The 19,047-nt window shown below is 49.7% G+C and overlaps 1 protein-coding gene across 1 annotated transcript in view; it reads left to right on the top strand.

Moving 5' to 3' along the window:
* The first annotated feature begins 1,736 nt into the window (after positions 1–1,736).
* The window catches only part of XKR5 (XK related 5), a 33,378-nt gene continuing 16,067 nt past the window's right edge, over positions 1,737–19,047 (top strand). Inside the window, exons 1-5 of the mRNA XM_075556430.1 lie at positions 1,737–1,819; positions 3,987–4,170; positions 11,940–12,124; positions 13,392–13,601; positions 15,443–15,612. Of these exons, the coding sequence (XP_075412545.1) occupies positions 1,762–1,819; positions 3,987–4,170; positions 11,940–12,124; positions 13,392–13,601; positions 15,443–15,612 (807 nt within the window). The 5' untranslated portion in view covers positions 1,737–1,761. The remainder of the gene's footprint in view (positions 1,820–3,986; positions 4,171–11,939; positions 12,125–13,391; positions 13,602–15,442; positions 15,613–19,047) is intronic.

Genomic DNA, 19,047 nt, shown 5'->3' with positions numbered 1-19,047 from the left:
GATGAGGGCAAAGAATGTATAGATATGCTTTACACAATTGATGTATGTATGGATTGTGATAAGAGTTGTATGAATCCCTAATAAAATGTTTTTTAAAATTTTGCCACCAAGCCCATACCAAACTGTCATATTGTCCATGCTGATTCATGGCTGGCCTAAAGGACAGGGTAGAACTGCCCCTGTGGGTTCCCAAGACTGTAAGTCTAGCCTCATCTTTCTCCCGCTGAGCCCCTGGTGGTTTCGAACTGCTGACCTTATGGTGAGCAGTGCAACAGTAACCACTATGCCACCAGGGCTCCCAAAGCCCTAAAACCCTTCATCATCCCCATGCTTAAGTATCATTTGTGTGATCATAGGTGTGATGGGATAAGGTATCAGAAAATGAGAAACAAATAATCATATCGTTGTGAAGGAGAGTGGTCAGAGTGGAAACCCAAAGCCCATCTGTTGATAATTGGACATTCCCTCAAGGAAGGGACGACTCTTCCAGCGTACATTGAAGCACCAACAAAATACACACACAGCATTCCTCTAGTTCAGCGGTCCTCAACCTGTGGGTTGCAACCCCTTTGACCCCCCTTTCACAGGGGTCGTCCAATTCATAACAGTAGCAAAATTACAGTAATGAAGTAGCAATGAAAATAATTTGAAGAACTGTATTAAAGAGTTGCGGCATTAGGAAGGTTGAGAAGCACTGTGTCTAGTTCTTCAAAGCTCCCCCCCACCCCACTAGCATGGCCCCAGTTTGAGCCCCAATCCTGATAGATGGGCTTATGTACACTGGTGCAGATAAGAGCTTTCGACACATGGAATCCAGGAGAGATAAACCCCTCAGAAACAATAATGGAAGTAACAATTCCATGGGGAAACAGGAAGGGAGAGGGCAAGGGGAAGGGGAATTATAGCAATGACGGATGCATAACATACCTCAAGGGGGAAAATAACAGGACTGTGGGTGAAGGGAAACATTGGAGGGCGTATGAATATATATATATTTTATTAAAGGTTCACAAGGGTGGTCGGGTGGGATGGAGGGAATAAGGGGGAACTGATATCAAGGGCTCACACAGACAGAAAATCTTGAAAATGATGATGGCAGCATCTGTACAAGTTCCTTTGATGCCATTGATTTACAGTGTTATACTGTCTGTAAGAGCCCCAATAATATGATCAGTAAAAACAACGAAACAAACTCTTTAAAAGCCTAGAGAAAATGTTTACACTTGGTGCATACTGAGGCCTTGCTGAAGTCTTAAGACAGGTTTCTGAGGTGGGAGATGGTGATGGATTTGTAAGTGACCTGCAGCTCACATTCTCTTTATTGTCCAGGCCACAGAATGGTTAGCTTTAGAAAGTCAATGAGCTATTGTAATCCGACTCCATATTCAGAAACAAACTCCGCCGACCTTTCTGCGGGCCCTGGGGCAGACATCCAGAAATACTTTCCGGGGGCTCCATTACTGGCAGTGGTGAGCAAGGCAAAAACCAGCAAGGCACTTAAGACCAATCAGATCAGACCACAAAATCCCGCGGTTGCCGGCCCCCCTCCCTTCGGATCAATTTGGTCAAAAAACGAAAAACCAGAAGCAAGGAAAAGGGCGCCGAGCAGCAGAACAGAGACGTTGAGGTCTCCCGCCGAAACCTCCCGTCCGCGGCCGGCCGGGGGAGGCGGGGCGAGAGGCGGGGCTGGGCTATGGGAGGTGGGCGGGGCCGGGGCGCAGAGCGCGGGCGCGGGCGCGGGCGGCGCTGTGGGCGCGGAGGATGCACGCGGGATTCCTGGGCTTCTCCGCCCTGCTGCTGGCGGCCGAGCAGAGCGCGCGTGAGTCCGGGCACCGCTCGAGGCGTGGGGCGCCAGCCCCTGCTCGCCTCTCCTGCACTAACACCCCACCCCCCGGCGCCCCAGCATGCAACCTCCCCTTCCTGTGCTGGGCGATAGCACCCGCCAAGCGTTGGTGGATCCCCACGAATGTGTGATCACCGCGCCCCAAGACTGGAGGACGTTTATCTAGCTCTGCCTTCCGGAAGACTCTTCGCGCTCAGCATAGGGCTGTGGGGGTAGATGATGCTGAACGATGGCTGGCGGACGAACCAGGCCAAGGGCCGCGGCGGTCGTTCCCGACCTCCTGCTGGAGGAGAAGGGGGAGGGGGTCAAGGGGCTGTTACTCACGTGCCGCCGCACTGGGGGAGGTGGCCTGGCGCGGAGTTTAAAATAGGGTAGAAAGAACCCGCGGGGAGGCAGCTCTGTCACCTGGGGACCTGCCCTAGAAAGCCGAAGCGGAGCAAGATGGCAACACTTTTTAGTGCCCTTCTGGTTACACTTCTTAACTCAGTGAACGAGGAGAACGGCTGTGCCCACTTCTGCCAGGATGCCAGCAATCTAGTCCTGTGCTGCGGAATAAATTGAGCTGCTCCCGGGGACGAACTGGTTCCTTGTTTCCTCCGCCCCTCCCCCACCCCGTTCTCCCGCGCGCTTTTTCAAGGAAAAGAAAGGCAGTGCTTGGCATCCCTGGCCCAGAAGAAGGAGCTGGTATTAAATGCTTCCAAAGCAGGCCTTGGACTCAGGACTGGGTGGGGAAGGGCCAAGAAATACAAGGCTCCCTGGGGCTCAGACACCCTCCCTTACAGCCAGAAGACTACCAGGTCTTCAGCAGTAAGTGGTCCCACGGTTCTGTTCCCAAGGTCCAAAGTTGCGCAGCCAGTAAGGTCCCCCATTTGAAATCCCCCTCAAAGACAGCTGCTATAATACATGCAAAGCATACCGCGCAGGCACGGGCGTGTAATGACAGTTCAATAGTGTTATTGATTAGCAAGTGTAGCTCCTACCTGAATTTGTCTCTTCCTTACACTACTCAGCCCTGCCATCCTCAAACCACACCACGCTTCCGTCCGTGTGTTTCAGTGTGGTGACCTGTTCGTTGCTGTGAGCATTACAAGTAAGGGCCAACTCACCCGGGGTGGACAGCCTTCAACAGAGCTTGCAGAGTAAGACAGACTAGATAAAGAGGCCTGTTGATCAACTTCCAAAACTTAGCCAGTGAAAACCATATGTACCACAACAAAAAAATAATACCCAGTCTAGACAGGTCATTAGGAAAGATAGTTAGAAAAAGACATATTTGGTAGCCGGCCAAGAAAAACCAGTGAACTGGATGTGCTTAATGGCTGTGATAACGGATTCAACGTGCCAGGCAGCATGAAAAGGACCTAGCGATGTTTTGTTCGGTTATACATAAGGTTGTCCTGAACTAGAGCCAAGAGCAAATACCACCAAAAACCCACTGCCACTGAGTGGATTCTGATTCATAGTATCCTCAAGGACAGAGTAGAACTCTGTTTCAAAGGCAGATAGCTTTATAGAGAAGAAAAGGTTTATGGTCAGAGCCATGGTGGGATAGTGTGCTACACATTGGACTGCTTACCTCCAGGACAGCAGTCCGAACCCCCCAGCCGCTCTGCAGAAGGAAGATGAGGCTCTCTGTTCCCATAAAGTTAACAACCTCAGACGCCCTGGGCTGCTGTGAGTCCGAACTGACTCGGAGGCAGTGGGTTTAGGTTGAACTTCTGCAAGCAGACTGCCACATCACTCTCCTGGCTTCGAACTGCCCAATTATTGGTTAACAGCCCAGTGATTAACCACTGTGCCAGTAGGGGTCTTACACCGCCACCACATCATCAAAAATAAGGGGATGGAGAGTCCCCAGAAGAGTAAGCCTAACAACTTTTTCTTTAAATATACAGTAAGTGCTAGGCATTTATTAGTGTATCTTATCCAGTAGCCCCCTTTTATGGACCATAGTGCCTGAGTTTTTGAGTGTCCTGGGGGCAGCCCTAGAGCTTGCATTTAATGTGGACTATATTTCCAGTTGGCTCAAGCCATCGAAGGTGCTGTGTTTAGCAGAAAGCCCTGCTGGTAGATTTCATATTGGCTAGCCAGCCTCGCCTTTCCTTCCAATAACCCAACTCATCTGCCTTCTTTTGTCCCCCAGGCCTCTGCACGGTGGTTTATTATTTCATCACTGGACAGCTTCTTTGGGGGTGGCTGGCCGCCTCTGTCCTATTGCCTGGCTTCTTGGTCCAGGGCCTGAGCTATCTATGGTTTCGAGCAGATGGACATCAAGCTCATTGCTCTTTGATGATTCTGCACCTTCTACAGCTTGGTGTTTGGAAACGGTAAGAACAGGCAACATCCTTTCCACCTGTGAGTCCCAAAGATTGAATTGTGAAGCATGGCTTCGTAGGTGCAATAGAAGTGCCTGTGCACACGTTTATCCTCAGAATGAGCCAAGTTCAGAGTTGGGACAAGGTCAGCAGTTACCACTTGTAACCTCTGCTCTGACATTTGCATCCTCCCTTCCAGCCTCTGCTCCCTTAATCCTCACTAACATCACGGAGTTTCTTCCAGGGGCAGCTTTGACCTTGATTTTGGTTGTTTTCGCTTTTGATTGTGCTTTGGGTGAATACTCACAGAACAAATTGGCTTTGCCTTCAACAAGTCACACACTTGTTCATTCGGGACATGAACTGACAATCCGCACCTGATACCAACACTCTGCCCAGTTCCTCCTTGGGTAGTTCCATCTGTCTTTCTTTCCTGCCCCTCCCTGCCTTCTGAGCTCCGTCCTGAGCAAATGCTGCCCTTTTCATCCCATGTGGTGGATGCAACTGTGACCTTCAGAGAGCTCTTCCTTGTCTTCAGCCAAATTCTGCATTCTTCCTGCTTGTTCACTGGTCAACCCTTTAGAGCCTTGTGGAGGGACTCATTTAAGGCAGTTCCTTTAGACACCATAGATTAGCATGGTTAAGGAAGGAGTTCAGAAGATGTGTCCCCAGACTACACGCTGGGGTTGGCCTAGTGGCCTTTGCATCAGGCCTTTGTTGTGGGAAAAAGCCATTCAGGAGCCAGTTCCGGCTGCTTTTTCCACTTAAAGAAGACAGCGGGTAGGGCAACTACCTGGTAGACTTACTGACTTGCCTGTGGTCCATAGGCAGCATGCAGGTTTTCTTTTTACTTGGGATAACAGAATCCAAGGACTGTCCGGAGCAATGTGGCAGTAGGTTTACCTGGATGTCAAACGTCAGCCTTCTGCTGCCTCAGAATCCCCGAGGGCTGCTTGGAATCAAAGTAGGAAACCCCAGAGACCCAGTGAGGGAGGTCTTAGGGCCCCGTGTTCACTCAACCAGAGGACAGGAAGCTGTGTAAGAAGGAATTTTCAGGTTTCCGATCTTGGGGTTGTGCTACTGTCTGTTCTTAGCAGTCTATGCCTTCAAGGTCTTAAGACCTTGTTTGACAGGATCGGAAATGAGTTTGCTGATTTCTCATCTGCACTTGAGGGGTAGGCCCTGTGTGCAGAACCAGCCTCAGAGAGGGGCCGTTCCCTTCCCACCTGGAGGAGAATCTCAGGTGGGAGGTGGCAGGTGCATCTGATGATGAAATCAAGCAGCCACCCTTGAATGTCATTTGGCCTCTCAGAGTTGGAACCCTAAATCTTTAAGGTCACCGCAAGCACATTTTCTGCTACAGTGGCTTTGCCCAGATCGGCCTTGTGTTTCCCCCAATACATAGGACTCATAATACTGGATGGGGAACCAAGAGATGTCTATTCTCTAGCCCAGTGGTTCTCAACCTTCCTAATGTCGCGACCCCTTAATACAGTTCCTTATGTTGTGGTGACCCCAACCATAAAATTATTTTTGTTGCTACTTCATCACTAATTTTGCTACTGTTATGAATCGGTGACCCCTGTGAAAGGGTCATTCGACCCCTAAAGGAGTCACGACCCACAGGTTGAGAACCGCTGCTAAAAGGATCAGAGCACCATGTACCATTTTCTTCTCAGCCTTCCCTTCAGCCCAGCAAAATAATAAAACCATGAGGGTGGGGGGTCTGGGTTTAACTTGGAAGCTCCTGTCAGGAAACACTTACTGCATCTTTGTTCACAGTGGGCGCCCTTCAGGAAAGATCGTCGATGGCCATGGTGACTTGAACATGCATTTTACCTCTCCAAAGAATCATTACCTAAGTATCAGACACTTAAGAAATGTATAATAGTAATTGTCAGAAAAATGGTCCTTCTCATCAGAAGACCCAAAACAAACCAAAAAAAACCATATTGTTGAGAACGAGGCGGGTCGGAGCAGAGATCCAAGCCCATCTAGACAATGACATCCCATCACAGAAGGGTCTCGAGGAAGGGGTGTGTCAACCAAGGTGAAGTATAGCACCAATGAGGCACAGGCTTCCTCTCCCCCCACTATCCTGACCGCTGTCCTGCCTTTCACTGCAGGCTAGGCCGGAGCATGTACACAGGTACTGATAAGAGCTCGGGATACTTGGAATCCAGGTCAGATAAACCCCTCAGGGACAGAAATGGGAGTAGTGATACCAGGAGGGTAGGGGCATGATAGGGAGAGGAGTGGGGAAGAAACCGCAGGGGAAGGGAGATCGTGATTGGTGTAAGATATGGAAATAATTTATAAAGGGGTAGAGGGCAGGAGGGAGGGTAAAAAAAAAGGAGCTGATACCAAGGACTCAAATAGAATGTAAAGATTTAGAAAATAAGGATGACAATATATATACAAATATGCTTGATACAATTGTTATATGAATTGTTATAAGAGCTGTAAGAGCCCCCAGTAAAATGATCTTTATAATAAAAACAGGACGGGGTCTTCTAAGGCTCTGTGAGGCGCTCTGGGCCCCCTCAAGCCCAGTGTCTCCTCCTGGGATGAGGAGGGACGTCCAGCAGCACTGCCTTATCCGAACTAGTACCGCCAGTTTCCGACAGCAGATGGAGCAACCTTCCTCCTTCTTCAAAGACTTCTTTACTTTGCTGTAGACATTTTAAAAATCAAAACGGTTGATGAGTGAAGAGACAATAGCTAGTCATCTATATCTGTCTTTTTGTTTTTTAAGAAAGTAGGGTGACATCATGCATAGTTGAGCGCAAGGCCAGGGCAGAAGAGGAAGAGGCTCCAGGAGATGGGTTGGCGGCGTCTGCAGCAAGGGGCTCCGATGTAACCATCGTGAGGACGGCGAAGAACGGTCAGTGGATCGTTCTGCTGCATTTTGGGTCGCAAGGAGCCGGAGCTGACTTTATAACACCCAACAACCCCACATCAAAGTACGCATCATTGAAAGGGATTAAAAAGGGAAATAAGTGAGAAAAGCCAAGGAAAGGAACCCAGATGCTTAGAAAACAAGATAAAAGTCGACTGGACCGTTGAAGAGAGGTAGAACACGGGTGCCCCCGAATTCTCTGGCGGCCCCCAGTCTGCCGGGAGACAGGTACTGCAGGTACTGTGTCCGTGCTGTTGGATGGAAAGGCCGCTTTGAAAGCGGGGCTGGAAAGCCGCAAATCTGTTCCTCCGCCTGCACCCAGCACAGAGGGCTCTTCTCGCCAGGCACACACTGGGTAGTGTAGTGAACGGCTTTTTACTACGTGCTTTTATAGTGAATTCTGAAAAACTCATTCTCATAAGGAGCCCTGGTGGCTAAATGATTCACCGTTACCTGTGAACAGAACGTCTTACACTCACACGCACCCGCCGCTCCGAGGGGGATTTGCGTGGCAGCCCGTTGCTGCGAGATTGACAGCCTGGGAGACCCTCTGGGTGCTGTGTGCCAAGTTGGAATCTACCCGAAGACGCAGGCTTTGTTTCTGGGTCTACAGTGGCGGGAGTCGCAATGCAGCAATGCACCTGCAGGTGGAGCCAAGCAATTGTGTTTTTCACAGCCCTGACTTGGAGACTGAATCGCTTCAATTGACATTTAAGAGGATTCACACGATTTTAATGATAGCAAAACCAATAAAATGCAACCTTGTGAGATAAAGTAGCTTATAAAAAATAAGGAATTTGAAACAAAAATATATGTCATATTCTAAGAAAAAGACAGAGTTTTCTACTCCCTATGAGAGTTATTGTCTCGGAAACCTACAGGGCCAGTTCTGCCCTGTCCTATAGGGTGGCTATGAGTCGGCACTGACATGATGAATGTATCGATTTGCGTCTGACTCGTCAATGGGAGGAATGCTGGTGGTTAGCGTGCTGAAGTCCTAGCAGAAAGGTCGGCGGCACAAACCCACCAGCCACTCCATGGGAGACAGTTGTGGCAGTCTGCTTCTAAAAGAGGCCATTCAAGGCAGGACAATCACTTGCTCTGTCTGGAGCAAGACTAAGGAGAATTGGGAAGAGGAGGAGGAGATGGAGCATGCGGTCTTTGCCTCCATGAATGGCTGCCTCTGTGCTCTGAGACCAGGAGAGCTGGATGGTGCTGACCATTTTCAAAGATTCTGTGGAAAAATCCTTCTCAAAAGGGAGAGCATACAGAATGGAATGTGCATTGCTCATAGACTCCAGGTTTTCTTCAGGTTGGATAAACTGAACCTATTGCTCTGAAATAATCTTTAAATTTCAAGCAAAAAATAACCCTCAAATCTTGTTAAAAATACATAATACTCAATACCGTTGAGTCCAATCCAACCCCATAGGACAGAGTAGAACTGCCCCTGTGGGCTCCCGAGACTGCAAAGCTTCACAGGAGCAGAAAGTCTTATCTTTCTCCATGGAGTGACTGGTTGTTTCAAACCCAACAAGTAACCACTGCCACCAGGGCTCCTAGAGACTCATTAGTAGGACATAAGCAAAGGAGTGCTTTGCTTTGCTATGGGTAAATTTGGACCTTAGAGAGAGCATTACAGAGATAGGGAAGGGAATGGGGAGAGACGAGGCTGGGAAGCCAGCCAGGAATCCAGATAACAAATGCCAGAGACTTGAAATGATTTAGGGATGAATCCAGCAGAAGTTAGTGACCTGTCAAATATACTTTTCGTTCTTGCCTCTTCTCACCCATCACTGTCCACCTGGGCTCCCGTGTCACTTCCCAGCAGCTTTCTTCTGTAGGAGGCCCCATCCACTGGAGTGGGATTAGTCATCTTCCAACTGATATCCATTTCTTTCCAGGGAAGTCCAATTACTCCCCAGCCTTACATCGCACCCAGCCATTCAATGATCTGGTTCCTTATCCCATGGACCCCATTCACACTCCTTTATACATGGCTTCCTCCTAGAGGTCCTCCTCCTGTCTACCTACCCAACGCTCGCCTAGTCATCTCTTTCTAGGAAGCCTTCCCTGACATGACCCTCTCCCCAGGACTTTCATCTCACCCATCCAAGCAGCTCATTTGAAACTGTTCTTCATACTTAACTTTTCATATGTACATGTTTCTTTCCACAGCTGGAGTTTGTGCTTCTAGAGTGCATCTTGAGCAGCCCGGGTGGCATAGTGGTTATCCATTGGGCTGCTAGCCATAACGTCTACAGTTTGAAACCACCAGCCACTCCCCGGGAGAAAGATGAGGCTTTTTAATCCCATGGAGACTTACAGTCTCCAAAACCTACAGGGGCTGTTCTCCCCTGTGCTATAGGGTTGCTAAGAGTCTGCCTCGACTCGATGGCAGTGAGTGAGTGAAAGAGCATCTTTAGTGTCCCTTGTTGTCTTCTGTAATCTCTGTTGCTGTGTGTTGTCATCTGCCATAAGATCAGCTCTTACTGATAGGGACTGTGTGTCCAACTGCCAGTGCCTGCTGCCACCTTCACTGTTACTAAGTGTGAGCCCATTAGTGCATCTAGAAGGTGATCAGAGTCCACTAAAAGTGCCCACTGGACAGAGGAAGCCTTCTGGGTGGCTCAGAGATGGAACTGCCACCTCTTGAGGACAATTGATTGAAGAGTAAAAGGAAAACTACCTTTCCAATGTTTTACATTTTGGAGGGCTTTAGAGATTTATTGCTGTTTTTGATAACTTTTTGGGGTGTTTTCAGTAAAGGTTTGCACAACAGTGTAGGTTCCCGTTTACAATAACAATTTCTACACAAATTGAGCAGTGGGCACATTGTTCACCTTGGGTGCACAGTCTTGAAGCTTCCATTCTGATTGTTCTTTTCCTATGAATCTGGATGCTTCTCCCCCCTCACATTCTCCTCTTTGTTCTAAAGAAGCTGCTGGCCTTTTGGTCTCAGGTATCTGATTTTTTTAAATACAGGAACTCAGTAGCAATGGGTAGTAGGGTTTGTTTTCTTAGCCCATCTGTTCTCTAGCTACAAGGTGGCCTTGGGGGCTAGTTTCAGGTCAAGGTTTAAAGAGCATTTCAGGTCAGTCTTCTGGGGGAATCCTCTGATCTCAAGTGGTCCAGTAACTCAGATTTGTTTTATTCTATGTTTTAGAAATGTGAGGTTCTGTTCCATATTTTCCTTGCCACTCTGTGCGAGTTCAGCTGCAGTGGCTATGATCAGACTTGTCAGTGGTGCTAGCCAGTCATCATCTAGTTTTTCAGATCTCAGAGTACATGAGACTGTTTATAAGTCACGTTTTACATTAAACTGCAATCTGAAAGCATGGTTTCAAAGCCTTGAGAAGAAATCCATTCCCTCCAGGATGCCAAACTGGGAGCAAGGAAGTTGCTCAGAAATCTCTCCTAGGCCCTAAGCACCAGGAGTAAAGCATCAACACACCCTTCTCTTTTGGATACAGAAATGTTGGCCACAGAGCAGACTTCAGCGTGTCCTTTGCAGAGCCAGGGTCTCTAGGGATGACTTTAAACAGTTTTACTGAGTGACCTTCAAGCAGTATCAGTAGTTAGCAACATAAAATGTCTTCCAATTTCCTTTAACTTAGACTACTAGGTAAAGCTTCACAATCCTGGGTGGATTTACTAGGCACGACTACCCATTAAGCAAGCATGTATTATAATGACCTTGTTCCTGCTGAGGAGTAGACCAGTTGGTAACCCATCAATTCCTGGAGCCTTATTGTTGGCTAAAGCCTTCAGTACAGCTGCGACTTCTTCCTTTGGCACTATTGGCGCTTGCTCATGTGCTCCCTCCTGAGATAGTTGAATGGTGACTACTTCTTTTTGGTACAGTGACTGTATATATTTTATTTTCCTCCCCATCTCCTCCTTATTAGTCATCAAATCCTAATCTCCTTTCCCCAATCATTTCTGTATCTGCCCCTTTCTTTCCATTTCCAAGCATCTTACCCAATTCAAACGTATGTAGTTATTGCTTCAACGATTATACAAGCTTGCTTTCTGGTCCTTTACTGTGCACGTGCATGCGCGGCGCGCGCACACACGTTCCTTATTCCAAGATTGGATATACTGTGGGCCCGCTGACTGTGTTTTGTTGAGTAGGATTATATGGGACGGTACCCTCCAAAATGGATTTTTTTTCAAAGCTACGTTTTTAAATTTTTTTACAAAATAACCTTACCACCTTCGAAGTACTCACCATTACACGTAACACATTTTTCAAATCTGCGATTCCATTCTTGGAAACATTTTTAGACTCATCTGTTTGGATGGCTGACAGCACCGCCCTCATTTTTTTTCTTCACCTCTTGCACATCATCAAATCGCTGTCCCTTCATGTCCCTCTTCGTTCTTGGAATCAAAAAGGTCAGGTGAGTAAGGTGTGTGGAGCAAGAGAGGCATGCTGGATTTTTGCCCCAAAACTGGCACACTGAGATGGCTGTGTGAGCAGGTGCATTGTCGTGGTGGCAAAACCAGTCCCCTGTGTGCCACAAATCAGGCCTTTCTTGTCACACGGTTAGACAATATTTTCAGAACCTCTAAATAGAAAGCTAGATTACCAGTCTGACCTAGTGGAACACACTGCAAATGAGTAGGGATACCTACTCATAGACCACACCCCGACCCTTACATTGGTACTGAAGTCTTTAGCTTGAAGTAAGACTTACTGACAGCCTTGTTGGTGACTGTTAAGTTTGTAAGTTATTCCTGAGCGCCTCTGGAATCCAGTATGTTTCTGGGTTATCCTTAGGAATGCCACAATCTCAATGATAAGACAGGAAAGGAGGATGTCCTGTTGGAGCCAGGCGCTGTCTGGCTCTTGATCATGGAGCCCATTGTTCTCCCGTAGGCACTGGGATGCTGCCGTTGCTGCTGTGTCTAAGGACTGGGACGGCCCCCGCCTGGGCCAGCTGCTGCTGCAGGAGGCTGACCTGTCAGCCCTCCGCCTCTTGGAAGCCCTTCTTCAGACTGGGCCCCATCTGCTGCTTCAGACATATGTGTTTCTGGCTTCTGACTTGACAGAGATCGTGCCAGGTGAGGAACTTTGACCACGGAGCCCAGAGGGACCAACTCGCTGAGGGGGGCAGAAGCACGTTCCTTTTTCAGCAAACCCCCGCAATATGAGTCTCCCTGCTTGGAAGAATCGGGGTGGTGCAAATGGCTAAGTGTTTGACTGACAGCTGCAGGTTGGTGGTTCTGAGCTAGCAGAACCCAGCAGAGGTGTCTCAGAACAAAGCCATGATCTGCTGCCTGCAAACTCTGTGGAGCAGTTCCACTCGCCGCCACATGGGGTCGCCATGAGCTGGCGTGGACTCAATGGCCACTGAGAGCAACAAGCAGCCGCGTGGCAGCATACTGGGATGCTGAAAATGGGCTTTCATTTGGGCTGTTTGGTTCACGAAACGTTGCCTCTTCTATGAAGTTTGAGTTCTGAAGTCTGCTCATGGGCAGAAAGTCTGTGTAGCCACATTTGCCTTCAAAAATGGCTTGGGGTGCTCTTGCCTTGGCTTCTGAGTAAGATCGATGTGCTAGTTCTTCCCAGAGTCAATGGGCTGGCTCTCACCTCAGCCCGAGCCTCGTGGAAACTGAGAACCGCTCTGTCCCTGTAACTGGACACGTTTCCCACTCCCGCTCAGCTTTGTCTTCTCCTCTTTGTTCTGTCGCTGCTTCGTTTCCTCTCTCCTCCCTTCTGTATGTACTCTTCCACCTCCCTCCCACCCTCACTCCTCCCCACCCTGCTCCTCACTAGCCCCGCTGCACCGCTCTGTTCCCTTTCTCCCCCCCCCCCCCCCCCCCCGTGGGGAGTGTGGCCCACTGATAATCGCTCGAGGTAAAAGCATACACGACGTGACTGACTGACTGACTGCACCACCATCCATCACATATCAAAGGACCAGTTTGACCTTCTGGTTTTATTTTACTAAGTCTGTTTCATATGTACTGAATTATAAAGGATGTCTGGGCAGCCTCCCCGGGCTCAGAAGACTGCATGAGCCGCTTAGTTAGAGACAGAGCTGAAATCAGAGGAGTAGCTGATCCGTGAGTTGGTGCTCTCACTCAAGGGTGTAGGCAGAGAGCGTCCGGCTGATTGTGGGGGAGCTCGTCTACTACATTATGTGGTAGTGATCTTCCTCTCTCCGTGTCGACACGCGTGGTGTCGTTGCAGGATTGTTATGTTCCCACAGGTGAACAGGCTTGGTTAGGGATAGTCCCTGCGAAGTTGGTGTCCCTCAGAAGAAATTCAATGAATGACTCTTGGTGGGGTGCTGTTGACCTTATGGTCTGTGTCCTTCCCTTCCAGGAGTGAGTGCCGTGTTCTCCTGGTCCTCACTGTCCTGGGCCCTAGTGTCCTACGCTCGTTTCATGGGCTTCATGAAGCCGGGTCACCTCTCCATGCCATGGGCTGCCCTCGTCTGCCAGCAGCTCTGGAGGATGGGCATGTTGGGCACCCGCGTCCTGAGTCTGGTTCTGTTCTACAGAGCGTACCATGTCTGGGTTTTAGTTGTTGGAGGTAAGCCAAGTTCATGTTCTAGTATTTTATTGCTGCATAACCAAAAGGAAGGAAGGAGAAGGGGAGGGAGGGAGAAAAAGAGAAAGAAAGAAGAAAGACTCATTGCTGTCCAATCAATTCCAAGTCATCGTGACCCTATAAGACAGTAGAGCTGCCTCTGAGGGGTCCTAAGGCTATAATCGGTAGAAAAGCAGACTGCCACATCTTTGCCCGGTGAGGATTCAAACCACCAACCTTTGCGTTTGGAGCCACATACTTAACAGCTGCTTCCCGGGGCTTTTCTGCCACATAACAAACCACCCCAAAAGGTAATGACTTAAAATAACCATGTAAGCTCTTCTCCCCAGCTTTGGCGTGCCACGCGTGTTTGTGGTACCATAGCTGGGGTCTGGACTCATGGGGGCCCCACTGCGCTGGACACGCAGGAAACCTTCATTTATGTGTGGGACACTGGAGTGGCCTTTCTTGTCACCAAAGTAGCTGGGACTTCTGTGCCCAACAACTGTGAGCGCCGAGGGAAAAGCAGTGGACACAGCCAGGCCTCCTCAAAGAGAGGCCCAGCAGAACTTCTGCCAGATCCCGTTGGTGAAGCCGCCCCGGCCAGCGTGGGTTTGTGGGACAGAAGGAGAGACTGCAGCTCCCCATGAGTGCACAGGGATGGCAGGGATCCATGGTGGCTACTTTTGACGAGACGCTTCCCGAGCTCCGCTATCCAGCCCTTCAAAGCCCCAGCGGGGTTTAGAACGTAGCATCTGTGGCCGTAAGGAACTCTTTCGTAACAGTGCCAAGTTATCTGTCTCGTGGACTGAAATCTCCTCTTTGGAAAAGTTGTCACTCACCCAGGCAAGAAGCCCCACCTTCTCTGACCCAATGCAAATATATACAATAGATCTATGATTTTTCTCAAAGTCTCCATGGCTTTGCCCCTTCATGTAGATGCTGAACCAGAGAGATCTGATTCTAGTAGAACAGCTGTGCGGAACCAAACCCCTCCGCTGCCCTCCGCCTGACAGAGCACAGACGTGCTGGCAGTGACAGGACTCAGCCTGACTGCCGGACAACTGAATAGGGCCTGTGTGCCCTTGCCAGCTGGGGCCGCTTGGGTCACCCGTGGGTGCATGCCACAGAAGGAGCAGTGTGCGCCTGTTTTCAAGCGAACTCGAGAAGCTGGAACTGAGAAGCCCGCAGGCCGAGCACCAGTGGTAATGCTTTTATTGGCAGAAATGCCCAGGTGTTAAGAGAGCGCTCCTAACGCAAAATCGTGCTGTCGAGTTTTAAACAATTCAACTCGCACTCCAGTCGGATATGATCCATCTTAACATGTAGGACCAAAAACGGTGGCCGGGCCTCAGAGAGTTCTTGCCTTCCAGTGTGGAGAGGGTTCGCTCCCACTGCGATGGTGGAGTCGCTCCTGAAGCACTCTGGATCCGGGCAGGGTGCGTAGATGGTCTTGGTGAGTGTGATGGAAACGTGCCTTTGGTTTCTCAGCTACGTTAAGAAGAAGCTTTAGAGGACCAAATGAGAACATAGGCGAGGGGGCTTCAAAAGCTCATGGGAAAATTCCATTTTCCTATAATCAATGCCATTTCCCACAAAATTTTTGAACACACCCGCCCACCCTGAACACCCACCCCCTTATATTGTGAAGGGAAAGCTGGGGGTTTTCTTGGGCCCTTTCCTGGCCTTACCCTGTCTTCTGGGTCAGGGCCCTGAGCAAGGCGCTCAGAGGGGCATGTCAGTGTCACAAGCTCAGTGTCTGTGTCCTTGCTGGATGCCCCCTCGCTGGGTCTCTCTGACTTCCACTGTGCCCACTGACCTCCCTGTGCTCTCTGACTCCCCAGGGTCCCACTGGCTGGTGATGACGTTCTGGCTGGTGGCACAGCAGAGTGACCTCATCGACAGCACCTGCCACTGGAGGCTGTTCAATCTGCTCGTCGGGGCTGTGTACATCTTCTGCTACCTTAACTTCTGGGACAGCCCTTCCAGAAATAGGATGGTCACGTTTTACATGGCAAGTGCCAATGGGTTTGTCAAAAGTTAATGTTGACTGTACAGACAGTGGGTGCAATGGACTTGTGCGCGCCCCTCTACTTAACGGTGGATAGCTTCATTTTAAGAGCATCCCAAAAGGCATTATCATCTTGAAACGTAAATGTCAGGCTCTGAAAACACTAAGCTGATATCTGGTTGCTCCCTAGTCACTGTGACAATGATAACTGTCGCCTATTTGGTGATCTCTCTTCTTTGTGTGTTTAACCGCTCTATCTCACGCCACCTTTTAAATGTAAGTAGAGCTCAACTCCATCGCACCAAGCATGCAATGTCCATTTCACTCAACCCACTTTTTTTTTAAGGAGCTTTTAGAGAGCCCTTTTATTTATTTATTTATTTTTTAATCATTTTATTGGGGGCTCAATAGAACTCTTATCACAATCCATACATACATCAATTGTGTAAAGCACATTTGTACATTCGTTGCCCTCATCATTCTCAAAATATTTGCTCTCCACTTAAGCCCCTGGCATCAGTTACTCATTTTTCCCCCTCCCTCCCCTCTGCCCCCTCCTACATGAACCCTTGATAATTTATAAATTGTTATTTTGGCATGTCTTACACTGTCCAATGTCTCCCTTCACCCACTTCTCTGTTGTCCGTCCCCCAAAGAGGAGGTTATATGTAGATCCTTGTAATCAGTTCCCCCTCTCTACCCCACCCTCCCTTCACTCTCCCAGTATCACCACTCTCACCACTGGTCCTGAAGGGATCATCCGCCCTGGATTCCCTGTTTCCAGTTCCTATCTATACCAGTGCATATCTGGTCTAGCGGATTTGTAAGGTAGAATTGGGATCATGATAATGGGGGGGGGGGGGCGGAGAGACGCATTTAGGAACTAGAGGAAAGTTGTATGTTTCATTTTTGCTGCACTACACCCTGACTGGCTCTTCTCCTCCCCAAGACCCTTCCATAAGGGGATGTCCAATTGCCTACAGAAGGCCTTTGTGACCCCACTCCACACTCCCCTTCACTCACAATGATAGGATTTTTTGTGTTGATGATACCTGATAACTGATCCCTCCGGCACCTCGGGATCGCACAGGCTGGTGTGCTTCTTCCATGTGGGCTTTGTTGCTTCTGAGCTAGATGGCCACACTCAACCCAATTTTTGAGGGTTCATCACTGAGTTCAAGGCATTGTCCTAGAGAGTATAGGAAACACCAAGCTGGCACAGAGCCTCCAGCTGCCCAAAGCACCAAAGCGCACAGTAGAAGAGGATGCATCCCTGCTTTTGTTGTCGTTAGATGCCGTCTGATCGGTTCCGACTCACAACGACCCGTGTGCCACAGAACGAAGCACCCACCCTGCACCGTCCTCACGGTTGGTCTTGTGTGGCAGCCACAGTGGTCACCCGTCTTGTCATGGGTCTCCCTCTCTTTCACTGCCTCTCTGCTTTACCAAGCATGTAGCGCTTCTCCAGGGACCAGTCTCTCCTGACAACATGCCCAAAGTCTGAGACAGAGTCTCCCCACCCTGACCTCTCAGGAGCATTCAGACTGTCCTTCTTCCAAGACAGGTGTGTTTGTTCCTTTGGCAGTCCCTGGTGCCTGTCTGTCAGTCTGTCGTACCTTGGTGGCTTGTGTGCTGCTGGCAGCTGGGTCACTGGGGTTTCACATGCCAGCAGGGCCACCGAAGCGAAGAGTTTTCAGCAGAGCTTGCAGACCACGGACAGACCAGGAAGAAGGCCTGGGCTGCCCACCTCTGAGGAGCTAGCCACCAGAGAGCGAAAATGTTCGGTGGGCAAAGGACCTGCCCACAGCACTTCCTGGTGGGATGACCAGAGACCTTGACTTGAACGTGGAATTCGAGCGAGGTTGAAGAGCGCAAAAGAGGGCAGATGATAGAGCCCAGCGGTTAAGAGCCCAGATGTTTGAGTCAGACAGTGTTGTGTTAGACACCAGCTCTGCCAGTGAGGCCCTGTGGTATGTCAGCCCAGAGCTTAAAGTCTCTGGGCCTGTTTTGTCATCAGCGCACTAAGGCAGAGTGCCACCTACTTCTCAGAGTTCCTCTGAAGGTTAAAGAAGGTCGCCCGGTTTTGTGAAGGCTCAATAACGTACGTAAATAATGGCACGACGTCAATAATAAGCAGTGGCTGTTGTTCACATCACAAGATAAACAGACCTTCAGCTGGCACAGGCAGTCCAGGATGGCGACAGGAGCCACGGTGGGGGCAGGAAAACGCACTGCTCATGGAGGAAAGGAAGGGCTGCGTGGTCCTCTCCCACATTCAGAAGAACTGTGGAGCCAGACAGACCGTCCATGGCACTTGGGATGTTGGACAAGTGACGGAGCCTCCTCACAACTCAGCTTCCATGTTGGAAAACCAGGAGTCGTAATGCCCCACTCAGAGTGACTCAGAGTGGGGACTGAAGGTGCTAACGCGCTTCCCTTGCCCCAGGGTGTCGATGGAGCGTTGATGTTCCCACCCACTTGCAAAAGCAGTTCATTCTTAGTCCGGTGGGCCTGTCCGGGCACTGCTGAAGCAGGAATAAAATGATGAGAGGCTTCACAAGGGGTGGGGTGGGAGGGTGGTAGTTTTCATCACTGTCACCCTTGTCAGCAGATCTCCCCTAAGGGGTTCAGCCTGTTGCATGAAGGAAGAGAAGCGGAGACTCTTCCCAGCTCAGCCACCAGCTCACTGTGTTGTGTGGTTAGGTGCTGTCGAATTGATGCCAGCTCGGAGCCACGTGGCAGAGGGCCACACACCATCCTCACAATTGCCGTGTTGTTTGAGCCTGTGGTTGCAGCCCCCATGTCTATCCATCTCGAGGTGGGGCTTCCTCTTCTTCGCTAGGTTGCTGAGCTTAAGGCCTTGACGAAGGACGACAAGCAAGCAGGTGCTCTGAGTGGAAAGAGAAACAGTGGCCCTGGGATCCCATCACACATGTACAGCCAGTCTCCCCAGCCACCACCTCATTGGAAAAATCACATCTCAATGGCCTAGGTGCCCAGTAGCAGCGTGAGAGGGGAAAACAGGATTTTAGGTTTCGACAGCCAGCCCGTTAAGGTTTGATACTCAGAGCTTTTGCTTCTGAGTTCTTTGAAATAACGTATTTGCTGCTTTTTCTATCCCCGTGTCTCTACCACTCCAAGGGTTGTGGATCGGGTGGGGTGTGTAAGATAATAGATGTCAAGCACAGAGCCCAGTGCCGAGCACCACATGGCAGGTCGAGATAAACAAGCATTAAGGACATCCATAGCCAAGAGGGGAATGCAAAGCTGTCAACCATTGCCACGAAGAGGCGGAAGAGCTTCCAGAACCACCCAGACAGCTAGGAGCCCATTTAAGGAAAGATTGTGGATCCCATTTGGGGGCGGAGACGAGAACCACAGGGATTACAGCCGTGGGAGTGTGGAACGGGCGGACAGATAGAAAGTCGATGGTGTCCA

This window comes from Tenrec ecaudatus, chromosome 8 (assembly GCF_050624435.1).
Source record: "Tenrec ecaudatus isolate mTenEca1 chromosome 8, mTenEca1.hap1, whole genome shotgun sequence".
NCBI lineage: Eukaryota > Metazoa > Chordata > Mammalia > Afrosoricida > Tenrecidae > Tenrec > Tenrec ecaudatus.
Note: the sequence above shows the minus strand (reverse complement) of the source record. Positions and strands in the feature narration are given on the sequence as shown.